This window comes from Chamaea fasciata, unplaced genomic scaffold (genome assembly GCF_029207755.1).
Source record: "Chamaea fasciata isolate MVZ Bird 193981 ecotype frontalis unplaced genomic scaffold, bChaFas1.0.hap1 SCAF_4, whole genome shotgun sequence".
In the NCBI taxonomy this organism is placed as follows: Eukaryota; Metazoa; Chordata; class Aves; order Passeriformes; family Sylviidae; genus Chamaea; species Chamaea fasciata.
Window position 1 is genome coordinate 29,871,281 of NW_027094089.1, and position 25,084 is coordinate 29,896,364.

General features: G+C 35.3%; 1 protein-coding gene across 8 annotated transcripts in view; it reads left to right on the forward strand.

Annotated features, from left to right (window-relative positions):
* The window catches only part of KIF2A (kinesin family member 2A), a 57,607-nt gene that overhangs the window by 29,862 nt on the left and 2,661 nt on the right, over positions 1 to 25,084 (forward strand). For 6 of the 8 annotated variants that reach the window (XM_066181191.1, XM_066181192.1, XM_066181196.1 and 3 more), the window contains exons 7-20: positions 552 to 647; positions 1,404 to 1,458; positions 4,411 to 4,573; positions 7,722 to 7,812; positions 7,967 to 8,030; positions 8,428 to 8,519; positions 8,760 to 8,902; positions 9,641 to 9,845; positions 12,735 to 12,845; positions 17,033 to 17,100; positions 18,789 to 18,902; positions 20,044 to 20,194; positions 21,791 to 21,892; positions 24,025 to 24,160. In XM_066181191.1, coding sequence (XP_066037288.1) covers positions 552 to 647; positions 1,404 to 1,458; positions 4,411 to 4,573; positions 7,722 to 7,812; positions 7,967 to 8,030; positions 8,428 to 8,519; positions 8,760 to 8,902; positions 9,641 to 9,845; positions 12,735 to 12,845; positions 17,033 to 17,100; positions 18,789 to 18,902; positions 20,044 to 20,194; positions 21,791 to 21,892; positions 24,025 to 24,160 — 1,591 coding nt within the window. The remainder of the gene's footprint in view (positions 1 to 551; positions 648 to 1,403; positions 1,459 to 4,410; positions 4,574 to 7,721; positions 7,813 to 7,966; positions 8,031 to 8,427; positions 8,520 to 8,759; positions 8,903 to 9,640; positions 9,846 to 12,734; positions 12,846 to 17,032; positions 17,101 to 18,788; positions 18,903 to 20,043; positions 20,195 to 21,790; positions 21,893 to 24,024; positions 24,161 to 25,084) is intronic. The other 2 variants (XM_066181197.1, XM_066181198.1) reach the window with 1 other exon arrangement.

Below are 25,084 nucleotides of genomic sequence, written 5' to 3' on the forward strand. Positions count from 1 at the left end.
GACCCTTGGAACGGTTTGCAATGTATCCAAATATGTTTAAATTAACACAGGACCAATAGTTGGACAAGCTACTTTACCTTGCTTGTATCCAGCAGGATTGTATTTAGAGCTGCTGGAGTTCCTGCTCTTTCCTCTGGTGTGTGTTGCACCTGTGTAGTGGAGTATCTGTGCATCTGTCAGAGTGCCATATTTGGGATAATGAAGCATTGACTATATGTTTCTTCAGTGTGAATGTGCTGGCAAAAGCAGGAGTAATTTTTCTTTCTTGAGTAAACTATTAATGAGTCCTCAATTAATAAGTATTTTCTATTACATGCCAACCAAAATGACATGGGAAGCATATAATTGTTTCCTTTATGATCAGTGAATTAGCTATATCAGAGTGGAAAAAGGCATTAAACTTAGACTAAACTTGAAAGAGACGTTTCTGGGGTTTCGCAGAAAAAATAAGATTTCAGTTAATGTGTATTTTTTTCAATAGGTAGTTAATTTAGCCCTTTTCTGGAAACAAAAAGGGTATAATAGAAATCCTGTTGCTTACTTTTTCCTAGGATGTTGATGCTACAAACCCAAATTATGAAATTATGTGTATGATAAGAGATTTCAGGGGAAGTTTGGATTATAGACCACTAACAACTGCAGATCCTGTAAGTATGCTAGCAACATGGAAATGTGTTATCCTTTATGTTTTTGCTGTGTGTTTTCACTTTTTTCCAATGTATGTTTGTATCTGTTAATGCAAAGAACAGATATTTTATTATATATCAGTATTCAGTATTACATGGGTTTATTTTCCTGGTAATTGTTGATACTGAAATGAGTAGGTTTTGGAAGTCCTAGTTTACTAAATTATTAAGTTATTTAAATATCTTTTTATTTTTAAATAATGCCAATATGTATGTACTAAGTAGTCACTCAGCCTTTGTATGGTAAACTTTCCTGGGATGCTAAGGGATGTGCACACAACGCCATGAAACTTATTTGAAAAACATTCTTCAACATAATGATTACTATTTGATCTTTGAAGGGGATGGGGTCTTTTGGTTTGCAGACGTGTCAGAGGAATGGAATCCTTAAATGATCAATATTGTCAAATTCTATGGAAATCAGAGATTTTTGTCAAGAGCATATCTACCCTGTTAAGCTGGATTTGCTTCCATAGTCCGATAGTAGCTGTTGCTCTGTTGGATTAGATCACTGTCTGCAGGGAGTTTTGTTAATGTATGGTTCTCCCTTTTGGGTTCTTGGCTACTGTGCAGGCAGAAGGGGTTTTTATATGTTCAGATGGCTCACTCTCTTAGTTTAAATGATTGGTTATTTAATTCAAAAAGAGAAGTCAAATAAAGTTAGATATTTTGTAAGTGGAATTGGGGTATAGTTCACTGAAAGACTTTCCTTTGCAGATTGATGAGCACAGGATTTGTGTTTGTGTACGAAAACGACCACTCAATAAAAAAGGTATGATTGTTGAAGATTTTGTTTATTTGTTTATCTGAAAAACTGCTTCTGATAGTAACATTATTTGTGTTAAACAATTCTGGAATTACTGATCAAAGATGAAACTCTTACGTTAGACAATATGTGTGATGAACCTAGAAAATTCAGACTTGTTAATACCTGGGAAGAAAAGTAGTTTACGTGCTAAAATTTTATGTATTAGGAGTTGAGGCACAGGAAGAGTGCATTTTTTCACCAAGCTCATCTAGGATGTATTTAGTTGTTCTGGAAATGACTTCTACTGTAATCTCTTCAGTATTCTTTGATTGTATTAGGATCATTGTTATTTGAAAGTATCCTTCAAGTGATCTCCTGAGCAGAGAGTTACACAGTGAAAACTTTCATACATGTTTGTGTGCTTATTTTTTTATACTTCCAAGTGGTCTTGAATCAAGGAAGTATCTTATGACACGGTTGGTGCCTAAACTTGTCCAAGACATCTTCACAGGGCTAGTGGATTACAGGCAAACAGAAGACTTGTACACCCTGGAGTTGTTGCTCAGAGTTACCCTAGAGCATTTCAAATGCCACTAACAAACTGTTAGGTACTAAAAGAACTCCTTTAAGACTTTTTATTTTATGTGATGAGTGTTTGAACTATTTTTATTACTGCCTGCTCATCAGACTGGAGTCTGTATTCAAAAAAACCAAAACCAAACAGCAAAAAACTGTTCAGCCTTCAATTCCAGTTAAATCCCAATCTTCCTAGGAAATTATTTTACTTTCAGTGGGAATTTAGGAACACAAATGCCTACTGGATTGCAGCCTGTCTGAATCCAGTGCTGCTGGATGTTTCTTTCCTTCTCTTATATTCTGTTCAGCTGAAGTGACTCAAAAGTGACTCAAATGACCATCACTCTGATGCTGAAACAACACGGGATGACATTATTTTTGTACTGTCAGAAGTACACATTTAGGATTATCTGAAGCATACCCAGAGGAAAATGGGAGAAATGTTTTCTCTTTCCCATACATATGTTGATAACAGTATATAGTTAGGTTTTGTCTTGTTTTTTCCCTTCACATTGCTGCTTCTATTTCTTCTTTTCATTTTTACTTCTACTGTTGGGAAAAATGTCACTTTCTACCTGTGCTGAAAGTGGACAAAGTCAAATTGCAGTAAATGAAAACAGGTTGTTATGGGACATGAGTTGGGATTCAGAAGTAGGAATCGATTTTGTAAAAGTTGCATATCTTTAGTATTAGTTGTTGGGAGCTATAAAAACGTCGATCAGAGGTGTTTGTAGAAAGATGAATGTCTAAGTAAAAATGAGATTGATATTTAAAGCTGTTTTGCATTTTTAAGAAAAAACTATAGTAAAAAAGGTGTTAACTAAATAATCTGTGTGGGGGATGATAATCCAGTACCCACATGATACAGTCTCCTGAAAACACTCAGTTCATAAGACACATTATTTCTCATAAAATCATAGAGAAGTATAAAAGAATTAAAGATGCTAGGTTGTAACCCTATGATTAGAAAAAAATAAAATTGATTTTTTTTGTTATCTTGAAAATGTAGAATTATCACCAGAAACATTGGGTGTTCTCAGCATCAATTGTTCTGTGGATTGACTTTGCAGGAAGTAGGTATTCAGAGTGACATTTTGAGACTTTAGTTCAATGACTTATAATTGTGAAATGTATGAATTCTCTGTTTCAGAGACACTATTCCTAATTTTCATCTGCAAAGAGTGCAGGTTCTCATACCAAATAGCTGGGAGGAAGTAAATGTCTTACTCCAAACAATTTTTTAAGAAAAATCCTCTTCTGACTGGTTAAAGTAACAGGTTTTTGCTGCAAAGAATTGTCCATCATACATTTCTTTTTGTCACTGTTCCTTACTTTTTATCTGTGATTGCTGCAGAATAATTGCATTTCATTTTATTGCAGTGCTGTTGAAAATTTGATTATATTTTGACTGGAATGTGCATTTCCGTTGGTGTGTAATGTAATGCAATGGTATAACCTGATCAGGATGTTAACTCATGATAAGTTTTTTATCTGGTTGTATTAAGTCATCAAATTCTCAAACTGCATGCCTTAAGAAATTTTACATAGAAATGTAAGTAGGACACATTAGTGAATCCTGACTGTACACACAAAGGGTCTTTATTTTTGTGCATATTATGGATCACTGGGTTCTCTGTTTTGCTGACTCATATACCATACAACAATTAGCAGTAAATTGCAGTGCTGTATAGTAATTATAATCTAGGATCTCACTGTTGAAGTCACAGTGAGAGGAAGGATCATTACAATTTTCAGCTTATTCTGCTTACAAGATAATCTTTAGAAAGGATTTTACTTTAGAGGAATTACATATTAAAGATATATATATACTATAGGTTCCAGGAGGAATACACAAATGAAAATGTCTGTGAGGAATGAAACCAAAATTTAAAGAAAATATCAAGATAAATTTTTAAAATAAAATGTATTATCATAAGGATGTTAATTTCTTTGTCTTTTCAAGTTAGACAGTCTAAGCAGTATAGTATTAGAATCTAGTTTTTCCACTGGAGAAGATATTTATAAATACTCAAAGGGTATGGCAGTGACCTGTAGAAGACTGTATAATTGCTGTGGAATAAGACGTGAAATCCATAGAAAGTGTTATAGAAGACATGACAAGTTACAATGAAAGTGCTGTAATTAATGATCATAGTCTTTCTAAACAGCTTGCTATCTCTCTTTAATTTCTAGCAATTGGTGGGATAGGATGACTAGATTTCCAAAATGAAATCTCTTACTTATCAGATTACTGTCTAGGCATCAGAAGCCCAAATCCATTGCAATGTTGTTACTTGGAGGAGCTGTGTTATCTGAGATGTTATAAGAGTGTAAACAATGGGAAAATGTAAAAAATAATGATGTGTTGTTAGTTAAATATATATTTCACTTATTTTATAGAAACTTTAATGAAAGACCTTGATGTAATAACAATTCCTAGTAAAGATGTTGTGATGGTACATGAACCAAAACAAAAGGTGGATTTAACAAGGTACCTAGAAAACCAAACTTTTCGTTTTGATTATGCCTTTGATGACACGGCTCCTAATGAAATGGTTTACAGGTATGTGTATATGCTTTCTTTTGGTGAATCTTTTTTCTCATGTTTTTTCCATACTAATAACTGCTACACTTACATTGGTCTTAGACTTTATACCTATTCTCTGTGTTACCAGATGGTATATTGCTACCTCCATTCTTTTACCTGTTTACTTTTGTTTTAACTCTTTATCCCTAATTATTCACCTGCAATGTCATTTCCATCTCTGTTGGCCTCAGTCCTACTCTCAGTCCTTCTCCAAGCCTTGCTGCATTCCAGGCTCTAGCAAGTATTGCCTGCCTCCTCAGCTGCTAATTACTTGAGCCACATAATCAGTTCTCCTTTTGCATCCAGGTTATTGTCTTATTAGTGTGTGTGCAGCACCTGAGAGATGTGAGTCATGGCTTTTGATCATCAGGAAACCTGGAAGAAAAGGAGAGCCCTAGCACCAAAGAGCTTGCAGTCTGAATATAGGATAATTAAGAGATGGAAACAAATCAGTAGAGGGTGAGAAAAGAGTACCAATAAAGTGAGAGAGTGTATATTGCAGTATTACTGAGATACCTGAGCTAACTTGTCTTCTGGAATCTGTCTGATGTAATGTGGAAGTGTATGGAGCTAAGTTATCTTAAAACACCAAATCTTTCTAATTAAAAAAAAAAAAAAAAAAAAAAAAAAAAAAAAAAAAAAAAAAAAAAAAAAAAGCCAGCAACAAAGACACATATTCTCTTTTAGGCCCAAGGTGTTTGGATTTCCATTTTGTTCTTTGCTCTTCCGTTTCAGTTCCACTGTTGGTATGGAATAATTCACACAGCACTTTTAAAAAGCGTGTTTAGAAGTAGCTATTTCCCTTTAACTAAAGTAACTAAATGAAGTACATACAATAGTGGGCAAGGTTAGACACCAGGACATAATCTTGGTCTTAGCATCTTAGAATCTTAGTATGCATGTAAATACTGTGGAGCTTTTTGCAGGAAATATTGATACTAAAAAGGAATTTGGTGAAGATAATTTTTCTTATGCTTGGGAAGTGCCTCCCGTAGTCTTAAAGAGTATTGAAAGAGAAATACGTTATTTTCTGTTCGTAATCCACAACTAGAAAATGAAAATGAGGATCATGCCCTGATTGATAGTGGATAACAAAAAAAAGTCATAGTGAAAGAATTCTTTTAGAAGATTGTGAAAATAAAAACTTCTGTCATCTGCTTGTTATAATTAGAGAAGCGGGTGAAAGGAAAATCTTATAAAACTAACAAAAGAGTTGTAAACAGCAAAGCTGTGTCCTTGGACATTTCTGTCTTTGCTGGTTGTCTGCTGGTAGCATCTTTACTTTCCTTGATACTGAAGAGCTGTGGGAGAGCCAGCTGCTTGATGATGCATGAAATAATTCTCTTGCTTGACAATCCATTCTTCTGATCTCCCTCCTTCCTTTATTTATCTGTGTGAACGAAATGTTTAATGTGAGGGGTGGTTTTGGTATGCAATGTTGTGTTTTTGCACTGAGTTTTTATAAGTTATGTAATACATTAATGGCAAAACAGAATATATTTTAAGATTATTGTATTCATACTGAAACGGTATGTCTCTAGTCTTTCTCCTTCTCCCTTATATGGCACAATAGTGATCATTACTTGAAGGGCAATCTCTTTTAGGCCCTTCCGTAATAACAGAAGTAAGAGCAACACACGTGTCACCATGTGCTCTCATCAGAGCCTCAGGGTCATACTGAGGAAAAAAATATTGTGTCAAGGTGCTGCAGTTTTGTCCAATATGCTAAATCTACTGTATATCTATACTGAAAAAATGTTCAATCCAAGGTAGAAAACTAATACTCTATTATTATTATTACTACTACCATTATTATTACCATTTTTACTGCTGTTATTATTTATTATTATTATTAACCTGTATTTAAAGTATTTTTAATCCATTAACCACAACACAGAGTTGCAATTTTTTTTTTTGATATTAAGAAACACTCACTGGTTGGAATTGATAGGCCTTATGAGTTCTTTTTAAAAGAGAGCCAGTTTACATTTCTGAAAGACTAAAATTGCAAATAACAGTTCTAGTAAAAGTAAAGTTGGACTCTTTTAACATAATATCATTTGGAGTTGTGTAATCCTTTATGAAAATATTTTAAGATATATTTGTATTTTGTCTTACTTTAAAATAGATACATTTAAGTCCCTTTTTATTAAATCAGTGAAGTAAATAGTTTCAAATTCAATCAGACAGAACTAATGGAGTGTGCTTCTAAGGTGGATCGACTGTGAGTTTTTAAATTTTTACATGTAGAAAGAACAAACATCAAAGTACAGGAATATCCTCTTGAGAAGATAGAAGGTATATACTTAGAAGAAGCAAAGAAAAAAAAGACTAAGGTTGTTCAGGAATCATCGGGTGTATTCTTGATGAAAATTCATGATTCAGCTAGATGTAGATTCTTTACATAACCCTGGGTTGCTGCTGAAAGGTGCAGTCTTGCCCATGTCATTTTTGTAAGCGATCTTGTGTTTGAAAGCAGAATGAAAGAAGGTTGTAGCATCTCAGTGTTTCTGTAATTATTTTTTCCTTTATTGGTTACTTACCAATTATTTATGTGTAAACAACTGGAAAAAGTTTAAAAAGAGTTTTGCAGAGAGAATCATCTCCATATGTAACTCTCCATTAGTTTACTCTTTGCTTTTGGAGTTTACAATGAAATAATGGTCATAAACAGCTGAAGTAGGAACAATAGCTCTGTGTTTCTTAAGATAAAATTAATTATGTAAAAAAAGAAATGCTTCAGATAATACTTTTGACACAGCAAATAGTATCTCAGGGATAAGTAGATTTTTTCATTCTTAAGGGCTTGGGTATCCATTATCTTGGGCCCTTTCTTAAGTGTATGCATGTTCTCAAAGATGTGCAATGTTGTTTTGGCCTCTTGTTTTTCAAATTTAGTCTTGGAAGTTGATTTGGGGAGGAAAAAAAACTGCAGGAGAATTTTAGTATTGACGAAACTGCTATCTGCTACGCTGTCCTACTTCAATATCTTCTTATTCTGGAATCTTGGGGGAGCTCCAGACTCCATTTAGTAAACTGTGGGGTGTTGGATCATTAAAACAAGGAAATCATTGTTTAGGGTTAGTACTTCAGCTTTTTAAGTACAGATTTTTTTTCATTTAAGGTTTACAGCTCGACCATTAGTGGAGACCATATTTGAAAGGGGGATGGCCACTTGTTTTGCCTATGGACAAACAGGCAGTGGGAAAACCCATGTAAGTAGTTCTTCTACAAGTCAGCAATACTCTTTTCTTACATGACACACTTAGATGAGGTCTAATAAATAAGAAATATGTAAACTACAGTTCTGTGATTTTTATGGTGCTTTTCTTTTTCTCTTTGCTTTTTTTTAATTTTTTTTTTTTTTAGACTATGGGTGGCGACTTTTCAGGAAAGAACCAAGATTGTTCAAAAGGCATATATGCACTTGCAGGTGAGACTTCATTGATCAGTTGGCTTTGGGCAGATCAGTTGAGATCAGTAAATTTTCTACTCTTTTTCATACAAATATAATAGTTTACAGACTTTGCATTGCAGTGGAGCTTTGGTGACATTAGAAGTTTCCCCTAGATGTGTATCCCTTACACAGTAATGTAAATATTACAAAAATGCAATAACAGATTATTTAAGTTTATAATTTTGGTGTCTTCTGCACCTTCCAGTGTATTGTGGCAGTTTAGATTGCACTGCTTTAGGCTTGGTTGACAGACCCTCTCTGTCATTCTTGCAAAATATGAGGTGCTGTAAAATAGACTGTTACACATGAATGAATCTTCACTAGATGAAAACGCATGACGAGACTTCTTTTTATTCTGGTAATGTATTCACAGCTCGAGATGTCTTTTTAATGCTAAAGAAGCCAAACTATAAGAAGTTAGAACTTCAAGTATATGCAACATTTTTTGAGATCTACAGTGGTAAGGTAAGTACCAGGTCTTTTTTCTGAGAAAGAAGGAGTTTCTCATACCCAAAATTTTGAGCTTGTCACATAAAATATTTTTTCCCTCTTTGTATTAAAAGCTGTATTTCAAAGAATTCTTTACATTTCCCTTCCAATCATGTATTTCCATGGAATGTTTTGCATTATTTGAAATGGAATTCAAAACAGGAATTTTTTTTTAAAGCTCTTTTTTAAACTGTTCTGTTTTCCTCCTTCCCTAAGGTTTTTGACTTGTTGAACAGGAAAACAAAATTAAGAGTGTTAGAAGACGGGAAACAGCAAGTCCAGGTGGTGGGATTACAGGAGCGGGAAGTCAAATGTGTTGAAGATGTTCTTAAGCTTATTGAAGTAGGCAACAGCTGCAGGTATCTTTAATGGCTTACACCAGTTTTTCATTGTATGTTAAAAAATTAGAACAAGATTTTTTGGAGGTATCTTTGTAGTGATGCCTTTTTCAATATGCAAGGTATTTTTTGATGATGCTGTTTGCAAGTAAAGAATCTACCTACATTTTAAATAGAGACGTTTAGAGTTTCTCTGTCTCCTAGAGAGAAATAGTTGTTTTTTCAAGAGGATGTGAATTGCATGCATTATGTAAGCAGCTTACGGACTTAAATTCACATAATTTAAAAATTGGAATGCTGCCAGATTCTTCGTCTCTAAAAGGCCTTGATGCATACTGGCAGGGGTTAGCACAACATTTTTTCCTTTTTTTTTTTTTTTTTTTGAAGACTTCAGCTTCATTGTTTTCAAAATTAGCCTTGAGCATGGACTCTTGCGTGATCAGATAAAAGTGCCATCAGCATTTTTTGTGTAAGATCTCTGATAATCTGAAATATTTGATGATCTGATTTTAAAAGGAAGGCAAAACATTACTAATCTTCCATTTCCATTCAAAGAGATAGAAAAAGAGGCGTAATTGTACTATTTATATGCAATTGTTAGTGTTCTGTGTCTAGTGTCCACAAGAGCATTAGACATGCTGTCAACATGTAAGAAAATATAGGAATCTGCCCTGGAAACCTATCATTGTGAGGTGTTGTGTTTAACATGTGTGGTCCTCCACCAGTTAATGTCTTTCTCTGCTCTTCTCCTGTTTGAAGGACATCTGGCCAGACATCTGCAAATGCACACTCATCTCGAAGCCATGCAGTGTTTCAGATTATTCTCAGAAGGAAAGGGAAATTGCATGGTAAATTTTCTCTGATTGATTTGGCTGGCAATGAAAGAGGAGCAGATACTTCAAGTGCCGATAGGCAGACTCGACTGGAAGGTGCAGAAATTAACAAGAGCCTTTTAGCACTCAAGGTAACTGATATGTTTCTATTGCCTTGGAGTAGGTGGAAGCCTACATGTTGCAGTAGTAACAAGTAAAATTATTGTTTTTGCATGCTTGTCTACATTGTCTGTTGATATGACGGGTAAAACGATGTATTGATTCTTCCTCTTAAATGCATGAGGGAACACTTAGTAAGTCCCAAGTAGAAACAATGCAGAAACATTGTGTTATCAACTTCCATGTAGTTTTAGTAAAATAAAATCAGAACATCCCAGCAAAACCAACCAACCAACCAACTGAAAAACAAAACAAAACTCCCAAACAAACAAGAAAACGCCCCTAAAAAACAGGTTCGCAAAAGTTCCCAGTGGTTGAATTTGCAGATATTTCTGATATATATTTAAAATAGGAAGAAGGCAAATGACTTACTTCGGTACTCAAGGTATGAAATACTAACAGGAAGTATTCTTACTGATATCACTATTTATTTCTTTTTTGAAATGAAAAATAGAACTACACTGACAACATATTTACTGCTGTTAATATATTGACTAAAGCAAAATAACAGCAGCATGTCCAGAAAAAAACTAGCAAATAATTGAAAAAAAACCTTGAAAGGTGAAATCCATTTTAGTCAACTCTTCTTAATAGCAAATTGTCTGATGCAGTCAACTTTACACATTTTCATACATCCAATCCAGGACATATAAACAGAGCTAAGAATATTCATCTGCCTTTTTGGTTTGATGTTTTATAGTGATTAAAAGAGGTTCAGTCTAAATAGGGAAGTAATTTTTGATTTCTAACTGAAGAAACAGTAGTTTTGAATGTCTTAGAAGTTCTCTCTGGTTTTGCTTAGTTTTGCTTAGGTTTACTTCTCTCAGCACCATCACTGGTTTTATATAAAAAATCTGAACCCCAAGATCTGTGTGGTTACTTTTTTATTCTCAGTATAAACTAGAGAAAAGACTATCCTCTGACTAAACAGATCTCACCACACCATAAAATTGTTATGTATAATGTGTCATTACAAAATTCTATGGCATGTTGAAAAATTGGAAGCAGCAGTTCCAAAACTTTGGCCTATTCTGATTTAAGATCAAAAAATCAATGCAGGGACCACTGGATTGATGTTACTACTCATTTCCAAATGTAATTGAATAAAGCTATTTTGTTTTAGGGATTTGGTTTGAGAGGGTTTTTTTCAGTTTATTTTTTTGTACTGGATAGTGCTCATACAATGTATTTGGTTGATTTTTATTCATCTTGTCTTTTTAATTGTAGTGAAAGGTTCTGCTGCTGCTGTACTAGTGATTTTCATCCAAATAATATGGGGAAGGGGAAAATAAAAATAAATTGAGGTCTTGCAGAGGTCTAAAACGTGGTACAAAAAGATAGAAGTTTGCCATTTTTCATCTATGCCAAAAACATTGCACTGCCTTTTCACTGGTATTCAGGAGCCATGAAGTTATTTTCAAGTTCCAATTAAACTAGTACATTATGACAAAGTGGTCTTTGTTGCTAATCCAAGATTTGCTCTTTCCACCTAGATATCAGTCCTGTCTTAAACTGTTCAGGATTTTGACGCAGAAAGTAATTTCTGTAATGTCTCTACATGGAAGTAGTGTTGTCATTTTGTTACCTGGTTTTCAGAGATGTAATGAAAACCAAACATTGTTTAAAACTGTATTACAAATTTAGAACCTGATGATGTCATTCTGTAATCTTTTAGTAACAAGGAGATAATCCAATTCTAATTTTGCAAGAGTAAGTAAACTAAAAATCATTATAGTAAATTAAAATATGAATTAAAAACTTTCTGATTGCCATATCAGTAATTCAGTATAGTATGTATCCACAGCTGGAGGATTAGTTGAACTTCTGTAGAATTATTCATGTAACACAAAGACCATTCCATCTATTAGTGCAGCTAAAAGCAAAGCTCTAATTTGAAATACATTTGAAGTATAATTCATTGTAGAATTTCTGTGTGTAGATACATTAAAAGTGCACCAAGGAAACCTTGCATATGAAGAGATGTCTGTTAAGGCAAAGGCACAGTCTGGAATTAACAGTCAAAATATTATGATGACAACAGTGGAAAAATTTTAAATTAAAATTTCTTTGTGTAAGAATAACTTATAGACAATATTGGAGTGCTGAGTGGACAGAAGTGATGGTTAGATTAATGGTATCTTGGTGTCACTGTTGTACTTAGTTGCTGCTGTAACTTCTGTAATATTTACACCTATACAGTATTGCTCACTGGAATCCAATCAGTTGCAAATATTAGTACAGCCCCCTTGCCTCTGGGAATGGAAGAGATCTTGTCCCTGTTTCTTCACATAAAGAGTATTTTACAACAGAGAGTGACTTGATGTTTTTAAATGTATTCCAATGCTAAGTAGAGAGCTTGCCTCCAGTAGAGAACTATGCCTACTTGGTTTGTGACCTGAGGAAGCTTTCAGAATTTTTTTTTCTAAGCTGTAAAGAAAGACAGTGGTAAAATCAGAATCAAAGCCACTACTTTTATCTGATACAGTTAATGCATATTCCTGCCCATACTGCTGTGGCTGGCAGAGGTTGCAGCTCATTCAGGCTTTTGTAGCTGATAATCGGGAATAATTGTTACCCTGAACATTTCACATCAACACTGCTTAGTTTTGTTGGATACAATAGATGTAAACAATCTGGATGACATTGAGATAGTTTTTAGGCTTCTAATCCTTTTTAAATTCTATCTTCTCTACTGAGCTTAATGAGAAGTAGAAGCCTAATGCTTATTGAATCCAAGCTTTAGCAGTAAATTTTAATGATAATTTTGGGTGAGTGCATCAAATATAAAGCATGTGTTTTCTGATTCTGAATTTTTATTATGTTTATTTTACCCATTATAAAGAATTTCTTTGTTCTTTCAGGAGTGCATTAGAGCCTTAGGCCGAAATAAACCTCACACACCCTTCAGAGCAAGTAAACTTACTCAGGTGTTAAGAGATTCATTCATTGGAGAAAACTCACGTACCTGTATGGTAAGTTGATTTGGTTAACTGTTCTAATAATTACAAAGAGAAAAGATGCTGCAAATTTAGGCTTTTATGTTTAAAATGGGTTGCTTGCTACTGGTAGTGTGTTGGACTTAAATTTGTTCACTAATTGACATTTTACATGGAGAGGGATTTCAAAAGAGACATTTCTCAATGGTTTAGATTGAATATTAAGAGAAATTTCTTCACCAAAGGGGTTGTCAAGTATTGGAACTGGCTGCTCAGAGAAGTGATCTAGTCACAATCTGTAGAGATCTTTAAAAGATGTGTAGATGTAGTTAGTGACACAGTGGTGGGCTTGACTGGGTTAATGGTTGGACTAAATTATTTTAGAGGTCTTTTCCAACACAAGTGGTTCTGTGATTTTGCAAACTTGTTCCCTTCTCACTTTTTTATTATTGCTCGTTCTAGTGTTCTAGCTAGGCTGGCAGCTAGAAACACTTCTAGCTTGAGAAGGTTGTTTGTTTTTAACAGTCTTAGTTATAAAAGAGTCTTGTTGGTTTTGCAGAATTCTGGAAAGGAGGGTGTAGGCTGGAAATACTGTGATGACTTGTGATTTTTAAGTGGCAAAGATTAAACTAAAAGTTGATATCAAGGTCATCAGACTATGCTTCAGGCTGTTGAGGGGGAAGTTGTTGGGATAGATGGGATGAATAGCTGTTGTAAATACTTAAAATATATATAAGAATATATAAATATATAAAATAGAACATAAATCAAAATTATTGTAAATATTATAAATTATTAACTATTATGAATATATAAGAATATATAAATATGTAAATAATTGTTGAATAGCTGTAGATGTGCATTTATTTGCACCAGTCTGAAAACAGAATTCTTTTGACAGATGAGTGAAAGGACAGATAAGGGTCCTGATGTACAGTTGTTTTATTTGTGCATCCTTAATATTTCTCTTTATGAGGATGTGAACTCTCTACAATGTGCACTGATTACTAGGCTTGTTTGTGTTGGTTACTTTTCACAGGCTCCTTTGAGTTATTTAATCTAGACGCCAGAGAAGTATGCAGACCACAATGTGAAAACCATGGTCTTAGAACAGCTTAGTCTTCCCTTTAGCTGTTAGGTATGGTTCTAATTTTTGAAAATGGTGGTAAAATAACATTTTTATTAACCTTTTTGTTTCTTCAGTTTTCTAATGAAACAACAGGATAGTTTTCTTTCCCACTGAGAAATACCTGACCAAGCTGAAGATGTTCCTGCTTACCGCATGAGTGTTGATCTAAATGACCTTTAGAGGTCTCTTCCAGCTCAAATCATTGTGTGACTCTATAACCTCATGAGCCCTGTGCAGTATAGATAGTTAGATGGTGCAATTCTAGCAGGTATTCACACTGCTGAAGGAGGTATGAAAAATTAGCCTGTTGGAGGTTATGCTCTGCACATCAAATAATAATTATTTGTGACTTTCATGGAAGTTCTTAATTTATAAAAAAAATCCCCTCTGAAAGTGGAAATATGCTTGAATTCTTGTTTTCGTCTTCTCATTCGCATAACTAAAGTCTCTTCACAATTAAGCTTAAGAACCCTGTTTGAGGATAAGATACTGCTTTCAAATCTATTCTTTTGCTATTTTTCTTAGTAGTAGGACCACTTATGACATTCTGGTTTTAGTGTTTGTTTACATTAATTTTTTAATTAAGAATGTAATCAGCAGAGTTTTGTCTTAAGATACTGTCATGGTTCAACCCCAGCCAGAAATGGGGTTATTACTAAGGACTTTCTCAGCAAGACAGATTTGATCCACTGTTGAAACGTGCTGTTTGAATAAGACATTTTGCAACTATGTGGTGCTTTTCAATATGAAATGTGTATAAAATGATGTAGTAAAATCTTGTGATTTTTAACTCACCAAAGGATTCCTGAAATAATAAAATACCTGCTGTATGTTTTTCACTTGCTTTTTGATACATAAATCTGTAAGGAGGATATTTGAGTAAAACTCACTGGGTAGTTTCTACACTTCATTTTTATGTGACTTTTCCTTTTATTGTTTATGGATGTGTTGCAGCTGTAAAAGGGATGGAGTATTCTCTCTATATATAACATTAAACTATGATTTGGAAACCCTTTGTTTTTTTCAAATTTCAGAAAAATATTTTGAAAATAACTTTATAACATTGACAGTTATGACTGGGATATGCTTCCTTCAGGAGAAATCTAGACACAGTCAGCATAAACATTTTTTTTTAAATTTTACCAGTCATTGCAGTTTTACTATTCTTGTCTTTAAATAGTTTGAGAAACCATTTTAAGTTTTTGAAGAGTTTCATTGTAGAATAATGAATCATCATTTGAAAGTTACAGTGTGACTACACAGAATAGTCTCAGTTTTTAACCAGTGCTGCTCCTTGACATGTTGGATCCTTCATGTGCTGCAGTCTTAGCTGAAGAGGTCAGACCCTTCAGCTCTCCTGGGTGGGAGTAGGAACATGCAGACTTTCATGTCCAGACAGGGCCATTGATGGCATTGTGATGGCTTACAAGCAGTGTAGATAGATTCAACATAGAAAGAATTATTATTGCAGGTCTTAAAGATACTCCTGTCCATAAGTGGTGCAGCTTTTGCATCCTCATTTGGAATTAGGAACAAGAAAATGAGCAACAGAAAGGTCTGTGTCCTCCTGTCCTACCTGGACTGGGCTTGTTGGGGCCTGAGGAGAGGTTACACACCAAGACTTGAGCACAAATTCCTGTGTCCTGAACAGGGTATTCACACAGACCAGGGCACCTACAATCACACTTCCCTAGAGCCAGCTGTACCTTATGCTCTTTAAAATGTTGTAGCAATCTCCTAGTGTTACAGCAGTGGTAGTAAATAGGTGAAGCAAAAGCCACACACACTAAGTAAAGGAAAACATGGAATTCATCCACAACTTCCAATTGTTAGGATAGTTCAGCTGTCCCCAGTCTCTATCACATGTAATGATGCCTTGGGAAGACAAGTGCCATCAATCTAAACATCACTGTCTGTGGCATGCACTGAATGTTAAAGTGCTGGAAGAGATGTATGCGTTTTTCATGTTATTTGAGTTTGTAAGGGCTTTAGGAACTTTCAGATTTTTTTAAATTAGATTTTGTTAATTGTTGTTACCCAAAACATGAGACATGGAGTTGTGTGATCTCAAATATAAGCTTGTTGTTTTCCTTAGTAATTGATGTGTACCAGTATTAGAGGTTTAAACTTGGGTCTGTATGGTCACTTCCACCACATATTTTTCCTTTCTCCCCAGAAGGAGAAATTCCTCATGGTATGACTACCTCTGCTTTTATACAGGAATGTCAGCAGCAGGATGAAAGAGAAGACTGGGATTATTTAGTCACCATCAGTTTCAGTCTCCTGAGTTTGTGATGCCACAAAAATGTTAGTGTGTAGGATCATAGAGGTGTTTGTTCTTGGTAGAGCCTTTATGACTGTTTAGGAAAGAGCACAGGTAGAAAAATTGGACTACTGAGAGAAACTAGGACAAATAATGATCCTGCTTTTCCCAACCACAGTTTTAATTTTTGCTGATTTCAGGAAAGGTGGTGCTATCTTCAGAGTAGTTAATTTAACTGGAAAAAGAAAGACCTTTAGATTCCGGACAGGTCTTGTGAAAGGTTTGCCATGAAGTATTGTTTACAGATAATTGGTAATTGAGAAAAAAATATATCTCAACTTAGGAAAATAGTTAAACTCAAGCTTATCTTTACTACTTTTAAGTTCAGTTTCTGATGTGGCCAAAATCAGCATAGAGTCTCCTTGAACAGAGAAGAGTCTCAAAAGGTACATAAAAAATAATGTGATAATTGTTTATAGGATATATTAGACTTAGGGTCTACTGAGTTGCATTTTCCTTTTTTGAGGAACATTCCTCAAAGATTTTTTAACTTACAATTTCACATTTAGACAATATGTTACCAAGATGGTTGGGAAAATTGAATTTCTATAAATTGTTGATGTTCCTTGTAGGGTTAAACGAATTAAATTGAAGCTTGTACTGGACATCTGTGTCCTTGAGATGTCATTGTATAAGGACAACTGTCCATAGCAGACATTTTTTGTAGAAGATCAGAAATGAAACTGGAGACTGAAAAATATATACTTTTAAATTCATCTACCCTTTCATTTGTACAAAGTGATTTACTAACATGTGGCCTGTTTTCTCCAGATCGCTACAATTTCTCCAGGGATGGCATCATGTGAAAACACTCTAAATACATTGAGATACGCAAATAGGTATGAAAAATGTTATTTCTTAAAGCTTTACTGACTGTTGATGACTGACAGTTGAAATAGTGTTGTTCCATGATGTATGATTATTTTAGCTACTTTAATAATTCAGTGGTAGTTGTGTTTCTTAATAAGATTAAAACCAAATTACTGATCCAGGCTCACATTTAATTTAAATTGTCACTTTGTACAACCATTACAAAAGAATGTATTAAAACCGTATCTATGCCATTATCCAGAGATAGATGATGTGGATTGCAAGGTATGTGGGACATGCTACTATTAGTTTTGCCCTTGCTTTGAAAGCACCATCTCTTGCATTAGGGATAGTTTGTGTTCATGATGATTCCCTGGGGTGTTGGCTAAAATACCTTTCTGGGACGTGATTTTTTTTTTCATCCTTTTGGTGGAATAGTGTGCAGTTGCCAGTCTGTATTATATATACATACAAAATGTTGTGCTTCCCAAATTCCGGCAAGTATTTGAGGACCCTAAGTAAAGCTTAAGAAGGCAGAAAATCCAACAGGCTTTATGATCGCTGTAGAGAAATTAGCACCTTCAGAGGCAGATGCATCGCTTGAGACCTGTACTGCTCTAAGAAAGTGTTGAACTCTTTCCAGTGAGTGAGAAAGGAGCCCTCACCTGCTGCAGTTCTCCTGTGTTTAAAATCTGTGGAGATGGTGCAATAAGGTCCTGTGTGTCTCTGCAGCCAGACCTGTGACTCAGAGACGCCCCACACTTGGCTGCAAAGGACAAAGGTGGCAGACAGCCTCTGGGCCAGAAAAGCCCTGGCTTTGCCAGAAGAGACCACTATCTGGGGGTCTGTTTGCCCCAGTGAGAGTTCAGGCAGAATTGCAACTGCTTCTCCATGGCCTACCAGGAAGGCTTACTGCCTGCTTGTCTCAATCTCTAAATGTCCCTGTGTCTGGGTTAATGGAGCTAGTAGTAAACCTGCCTGGCTTGGACCAGTCTCTGTCATTTTCTTCCTGAAGAGAATGAGGCATCTACTCCTCTGCTTAGAGTAATGTGATGCAGGATCTTGCACATTCAAGTCTTGTTGGAACTTCTACTCCTTATAGAACTTACGTTGCTGAAGTGACTCCATAAAAAGTCACTTCAAAATGAATTAAGTGCCTCTTTGTAGTGTGCTAAATAGTTGTAGTGAAACTATTTCCTCCCCTTACTGTTAAAATTGTATGTTGTTATGGAGTATATACCTATCACTTTGATGTTGCTTCATGTGTTTTGTATAGTTTATTGTTTTCTAACAATACATCATTTTCATAGTAGTTAGTTTTAGGTGCTGGACACTAGTGTGTGGGCAGTGACAACAGGAGATGAAATAAAATTTACTCTTTTGTAGCTGTAATGATTTGATATTTTAACAGAAGTCATTTAGTGGAATACTGAAGGTAGACCAAATCATATTCTATAGAAACTAAAATCAGGAATTACTCTTTTCAAAACCCTGCTGTTATAGTGTAGTCCCCTATAAATTTGCAGCACTGGTTTTGTTCAGTTTTGTTAGTGATCTGAACTGTTTGCAGAGAGTTTAAATATGTCGAAACACTTGTGTTATAACAATAATTTTGTAGTTAAACTATTGAAGAAGTATGCTAAACAAAGAGTTGTCATTTTAACTGTATTTATGAGAACATTTTCTTTTAATTTGCCACTGTATTTTGCTGCTGCAGAGTAAAGGAATTTGGAATTAGTCCTTCGGACATTCCCTTCTCACAGGGTAGTGGCAGTCGCTCTGATCTCTCTCCTTCCTATGAGTATGACGACTTTTCTCCTTCAAACACCAGGTCTACTTCATTCTATACATGGAACTTTATTTTTAAGTTATCTTTTTGGCTATGTAATTTTACAGACCAACCTTTCATTAGTCCCCTTGCCTTGAGTCACACATACTTTGTTTTAATTTTGGTTTGGCAGGTGATGGTTCTGCATGATACGCAATCATCTTCCCAGTATTTTGTTTACCCTCCTTAAACATCCACATTCTGTATCCAGGCTTGCTAGTTTCCTTCATACATTTAAAAAAATAGAAATGGTGATGTCACCTTTGTACATTTAGTGGACCAAATCTAACAATTCTGTGTTTAGGGAAATTTGAATATCTTTGAAAGAGAATTTTTTTAAAAATAAATATATAGATATATAGATATAAATCTATATATATACATATATAGATATCTGAAGATAAATGAAAAATATTTTCTATTGTAGTAAATAAGTGCTACTTAAAAGAACATTTTTCCCATTAAAGAATTTAGAAATATGTTCTAAAACTTGCTTTCAGACTTTCATGCATCTTTCCTAAACTTCATTTTAAATAGGCTTTTTTTGACAGAATCATGATCAATCTTTAAACTACTTACATTCTGTGAGAGCCTACCATTTTATTAAAATATTTTCACCTTTGAAGTTAATGAAAGGATCTATTTGTTCTCTGAAATATTTGGTTGCCAGTTATTATTTTCTTCAGAATTTCTTGGTTGATTTGCTTATAACAGCTAGTGCAGAGCTAATTGACTAACTTGTTTAAAGTGCAACTGTCTATGCAGAAAAAGAAACATTGTGATGTCTGGGGTGCTAAATGATCTTTTCTTTGAAATATCACCCATTGTCAAAGAGTTCATGTTGAGGGGTTTGAAATTTTTGCCCTCTTAACTTTATGAACTAGTAAGATTTCAATCAGAAAATACTTCTTGCTAGATTACTTTTATCCACATGCAAGTAGTAAAAATGCAAGGGTCCACGCCTTTTAGGAACTGGACGAATATCTTTCTGTCACTGAAAGTGCATTAAATTTGTGAAGCTGACATCATCATCTTTCTTATTAAATGAATTGATTGCACATGAACCCATAGAGCTTTATTTTTGGTTGTGACTCTTTTGCACAGGAGGTTATTCATTTTCAAATGAAACATTTTCTGCCCATAGGGTGAAGGAGCTGACGGTTGATCCTAGTGCTGCGGGAGATATCCGATCCATTATACACCATACTCCCAATCAGATGGATGACTTGGAGACACAGTGGGGTGTGGGAAGCTCTCCTCAGAGAGATGATCTCAAGCTGCTTTGTGAACAAAATGTGAGTGGTTTACAGGATTACATGGAAGGAGATGATGACATACAGTGGGCAGGACAAATCCAGATGAATAGCCTGTTAGTAAGATCTTAAATGCATATAGCATACCTCTTCACCTTTTCTCTTTATGGTATTATGCTCATTTCCATACAAAAGAAAAACCAAATCCAGAAATGTTTCTTGAAGGATTTCTGTATCTTCCTTGCTGATTAGGGCTTTTAATGTCTAGGCAGTCTGTGGTGATGATCTATAATATGCATTTTTTTCAACTATAGCATCACATTCTTTTAGGAAGTGGGAAGTATCTTAAAACTTATCTGTTTTACTTAACACCCTTTGTGGTTTTGAGCATTATTTTCCCTGCCTGCAAACCTAATTTCAATTGAGTTTGCCTTTCCCTGCATGTAGAAATTTTGCTACCCATCATTCCTCCTCCTAGCATCTTGGTTTTCCTAGGGTGAAACTCCAGTGCACTCTTTGGGAAGACAGCCACATGATGTTCCCAGTATGTCTCCCTGGGCTGGAGGAGTAGAGAGCTGCCTTCTAAAGGGCATTCTCCCTCATTGCTGATTATCAGATTTAGTCCTGGTCCTTAAATATTCAAAAGGGATTAAAATGCTATTTGTGAAAATGCCCATGAAAAATTGAAGGGAAAAATCCTTACAATCCTAACAATCTAATTTTTCACAAGGTTCTCAATCTTGTCGGACATACATTTGTGATATCTGTGGTATATCTCACTTTAGTAAATGACTTTTTCCAGGACTCTCTTTCATAAGAACATGGTAGTGATTCCTAGAGCTTTCGATTGGATGTTCCTTCCAACCAGAAATCCTATCATATCACTTGTTCATTGCTCGTGTTGAATGCATTTAAGCCTTACTTAATGTTTTAAAAAATATTTCAAAGGCATTGTGTAAGGAACTACACTGTCTTGCTAAACATTAATTACAGCCTACAGTACTTTCCTCTTCTATTGTTGATTGTTAATTTTTAAGGAAGCCTTCCTTGTCCCAGTTTATAAATCCTTGTGTGCATTCTTCTAATTTATCAATCTCTATGTACATTTTAGTTTACTCCCTTCACATTTATTTAACTTTCTTTTTCCCAAAGGTTTAATTTAATTTTGATTTCCTGGAATGTATTGAATGTAATTGCTCTTCTCTTTTTTAAAATTTTTTTTTCTGTCTGTTGCAGCATGCACAACAACAAAAATCCTGACAGAATCCCAAAGTTATCTGTGGGCATTAAAATCTATGAGAAATTATAATGATTCCCTTGAAATTTCCTCTTCCCATTATTTTAACTTGTTATTTTTGTGTGGAATATTCTGATTTCCAGTATTTGCTAGGATTAGTGACTGGAAATTTTTTGGTGAATATTAATTAAATTTAACTCTGTAAATATTTTGAATTTATTGCCCTTCTATTCATTGCTGAAGATTTTCTTAATACTTCTTAGAAGTATTGAATTCTATTTTTGACAGGCTTTGCCTTCTGCATATTTTTTTTCCATTTTCTGTGATGAAATGGGTCACATTCAGCATTTTTCTGTAGTCACAGTTCTTTCTGGGCTAACAAGCTTACCTGTCGTTTTTAGGAAGAAGAAGTTTCTCCGCAGTTGTTCAGTTTCCATGAAGCTGTGTCTCAAATGGTGGAAATGGAAGAGCAAGTAGTAGAAGACCACAGGACTGTCTTCCAGGTAAAAGATGGAGCTCCACTCTGTTTTATCCTAATTCAGGAATTCATATTTTCCCAATGAAAGTGTATACCCTTGAAGATGGAGGAGCATCTGATCTGTAGCCTTTCTGTCTATCAAAGGTTCTTAAACTGATTTATTATGTTAAGCTGATTGGATCAAAGAAATAGGAACAGATTCTCACTAAGATCAGACCTGATCTTAGTCCCCATGATTAAAGAAAAGTACATTTCTTGGTTATTGCAGAAATTTAGTAAAATTTTCCTTTGCTGGGCTAGTCATTAATAGTTATGTTTCTGTCAGCACCATTTCTGTTTGGTGATCTTCCTCCAAGTATTGTGTCTGAATCTGTTTATTCTTTTGTGACATCTCCCTCTCCAGAAGAGGCACATGTATTTCAGACTGCCTTTTTGCTTCCTGTCTTTACAGCCTTGTAAAGATTTCACTTGCTGTTAGTCAGAGCTTTTGGAAGGAATACTGCTCATGTACTGCTGGTCAGTGCTGTGGAACCTTCTACACTCACAAAATTGTGGCAATAATATGAATTACTTGTTTTCAGAAGGAAATGTGGATTGCTTCTGTTCATAACCTTAAAACCTTCAGGCAAGCTGTCTGTTTGGCACATCTGTTCCTAGAGAACAGCAGACCATCAAACCTGTAGGGAATACACATTATCAGCTTAGGTATCTAGCTTAATGGAATGTTGATGTGTGTTCATAATAAAGCAAGATGCTAAATAAAACTTCTTACAGTGAATGTAGAGACCTAGTTATTGTGGAACATTAGCCCTGAAGTAAAACATACAGAAGTATGAAAGTCATGTGCCATGTGCTGTGGCTATGTCCTAATGCAGCTTCTGGAGAGACAAGCTGCATTAGTTTAAGATACAATTGCCTCTGTCTGTCCATCTGGCCTTCTGCTGGAGATTACTGCTCCTTCTGGCAGTCCCTGGGAGGAAATGTCCCAGGAGCCTCAGGTCCCTTGGTTCACAGCCATGGCTTGTTAGTTTAAGCTGTGTATGTCCCTTGGTTCACAGCCATGGCTTGTTAGTTTAAGCTGTGTATGTCCCTTGGTTCACAGCCATGGCTTGTTAGTTTATGCTGTGTATGTAGGTGGGCTGCACTGATAAAAAATCTGACAGCTGTACCAGCCATCTTCTGTCAGCGTTCTCCTGAAAGCAGCTGGTACACAACATCCTTTCCTCAGAAAAATGGCTAAAATACACCCATGCAACTAACTGTGGTCTTCATGTTCAGGAGTCTTTGTCTTCGATATACAAGGTTATGCTAGATGAGATGAATCTTACCCCAGTGTAAGCTCCATCTCTCCTGAAAGCCAAAAAACAGACAAGGAGATTAGACTACTTTTCAGTTTTCCTTGAGCTGTGGAGCACAGAGGGGAAGACTTCATCTTAATATGTCAAACCAAGCTTTCTAGTGTGCCTAGAACTGTCAGCTGCTTTCTTTTCTTTAAACTAAAGCATTTCCAATGGACTCAGTTTTTCTGTTCAGTGTTTTGCACGGTTCTGTAACATTTAAACTCCTGGCTGCATTCTTCTTTGCTACAAGCTTTTTTTTCCGCTCTTGTTTTTTCGTAATGTCCAGAGTGCCAAGATGAGCTTCTTTACCCAACCTTTGTTGTATTCCTGTGTGTGGATTTAGATCATATAATAGTGAGCTTAAAATCGGTATCCTTTTATACAGCTTCTCTCAAAGCAGGACGGAATTATCTTGGCTTATTGAATGTAATAATGACTGGGTGACTACATAGTGGTAAGCAGCCCATACTTAAAGCCTGCCTTCAAAGTTTGACTCTTGCCTAAGGGGGCACAAACATGACAAAGTTCTGTTTCCTAAATTTCTCACAACCGTCTAATGTTCTGAATTTGAAGAGAACTGGGTAGCTGGGGCTTACCTGTGATGATGTGGCCACTGAAATTAAAGAAAAAAAAACGTAGAAAAAATGCAGTTTTGCTGAACTAGGAATAAAGTTTCATTTTTGGATTGAAATCTATTTCATTGAGGTGACTAGGCAGTAGAATATGTGGTCATTGTGCAAAAAAATCTTAATCAGCTCTTGGCCTTGACGCTTTGCTGATGTGTTTTGGTTTTTTATATTTTTAAACTTTTATTTAGGAATCCATTAGATGGTTGGAAGTTGAAAAACTGCTTCTTGAAATGACAGAAGAAGTAGACTATGATGTGGATTCTTACGCTACCCAACTTGAAGCAATTCTAGAGCAAAAAATTGATATTCTGACTGAACTTAGAGGTAAGGTGCTTTTGATCACTTCTCTGTGCATTATTAGCATATGCCATGGAGACTTGCAGTAAAAACAAGGAAGAAAAAAAAAGATAGATGTATTTAGTCTTTTTTTCCCTGCTTATGCTGGCCATCAGTGGAAGGAACTTTTATTCTGCAGTCTAAGAACAAGTTCACATCTATGATCAGTTCATCCTAACATAAGAGAAGAGTCTGTGCCTTACCTCCAGGAAGTACAAACTCAGTCTTGCAATTTTTCTTTTTTACCAAAACACTAAAGAAAGGTAAGAAAATCCAAAACAACTGTATGAAAAAGAACGGAAGGCCATGCAATGAGGGAAGAGCAGCAGGAACGCCCAGTCTCTGCTGTTGTGTTGTGTTGTGTAGTGTAGCAGGGGGCCTGCTGTCATTTTTAAGACTATGCTTAAGAGTGCCATCAGACTCTGAGTATTTTGTTCGTTTACTTTTTTTTCAACAGCCTGTGTTTGAATTTTGTCAGCCTGTCTTTGTTGAACAAACTGCAGCTAATTCTTAGTGCCCAAAATTAACTCTTCCACTTGTCTTGTAAAATCAGCTTGTCAGTTGGGTATGTCCTGGAGATAAATTTTCCTTTTCATTTTTGGTTAACTGTTTAGACTCCAGGAAACATACTGTTATACTGGCAAAAGCTCAAGGGTGGGTTTGAGGGCTGATGGAAAGGTTTTCTTGATCTATGTTAAAAAACTGTAAGTTAAAATATCACTTTTTACTCAGTCTGAGTATCTGCTTGGAATAAAACAAGCAGATCAGATGTGGCCTGCTTGTATCCTGAACATGCTGGTTACACTTTTGCTAGGATTTGGAGTTTCCTTTTGTTTTTATGGATGATGGTTTTCTCTTCAGAAGACAACAATTTGAGACACCAGCAGTGAAAAAATGCAGTTTAGGTGACTA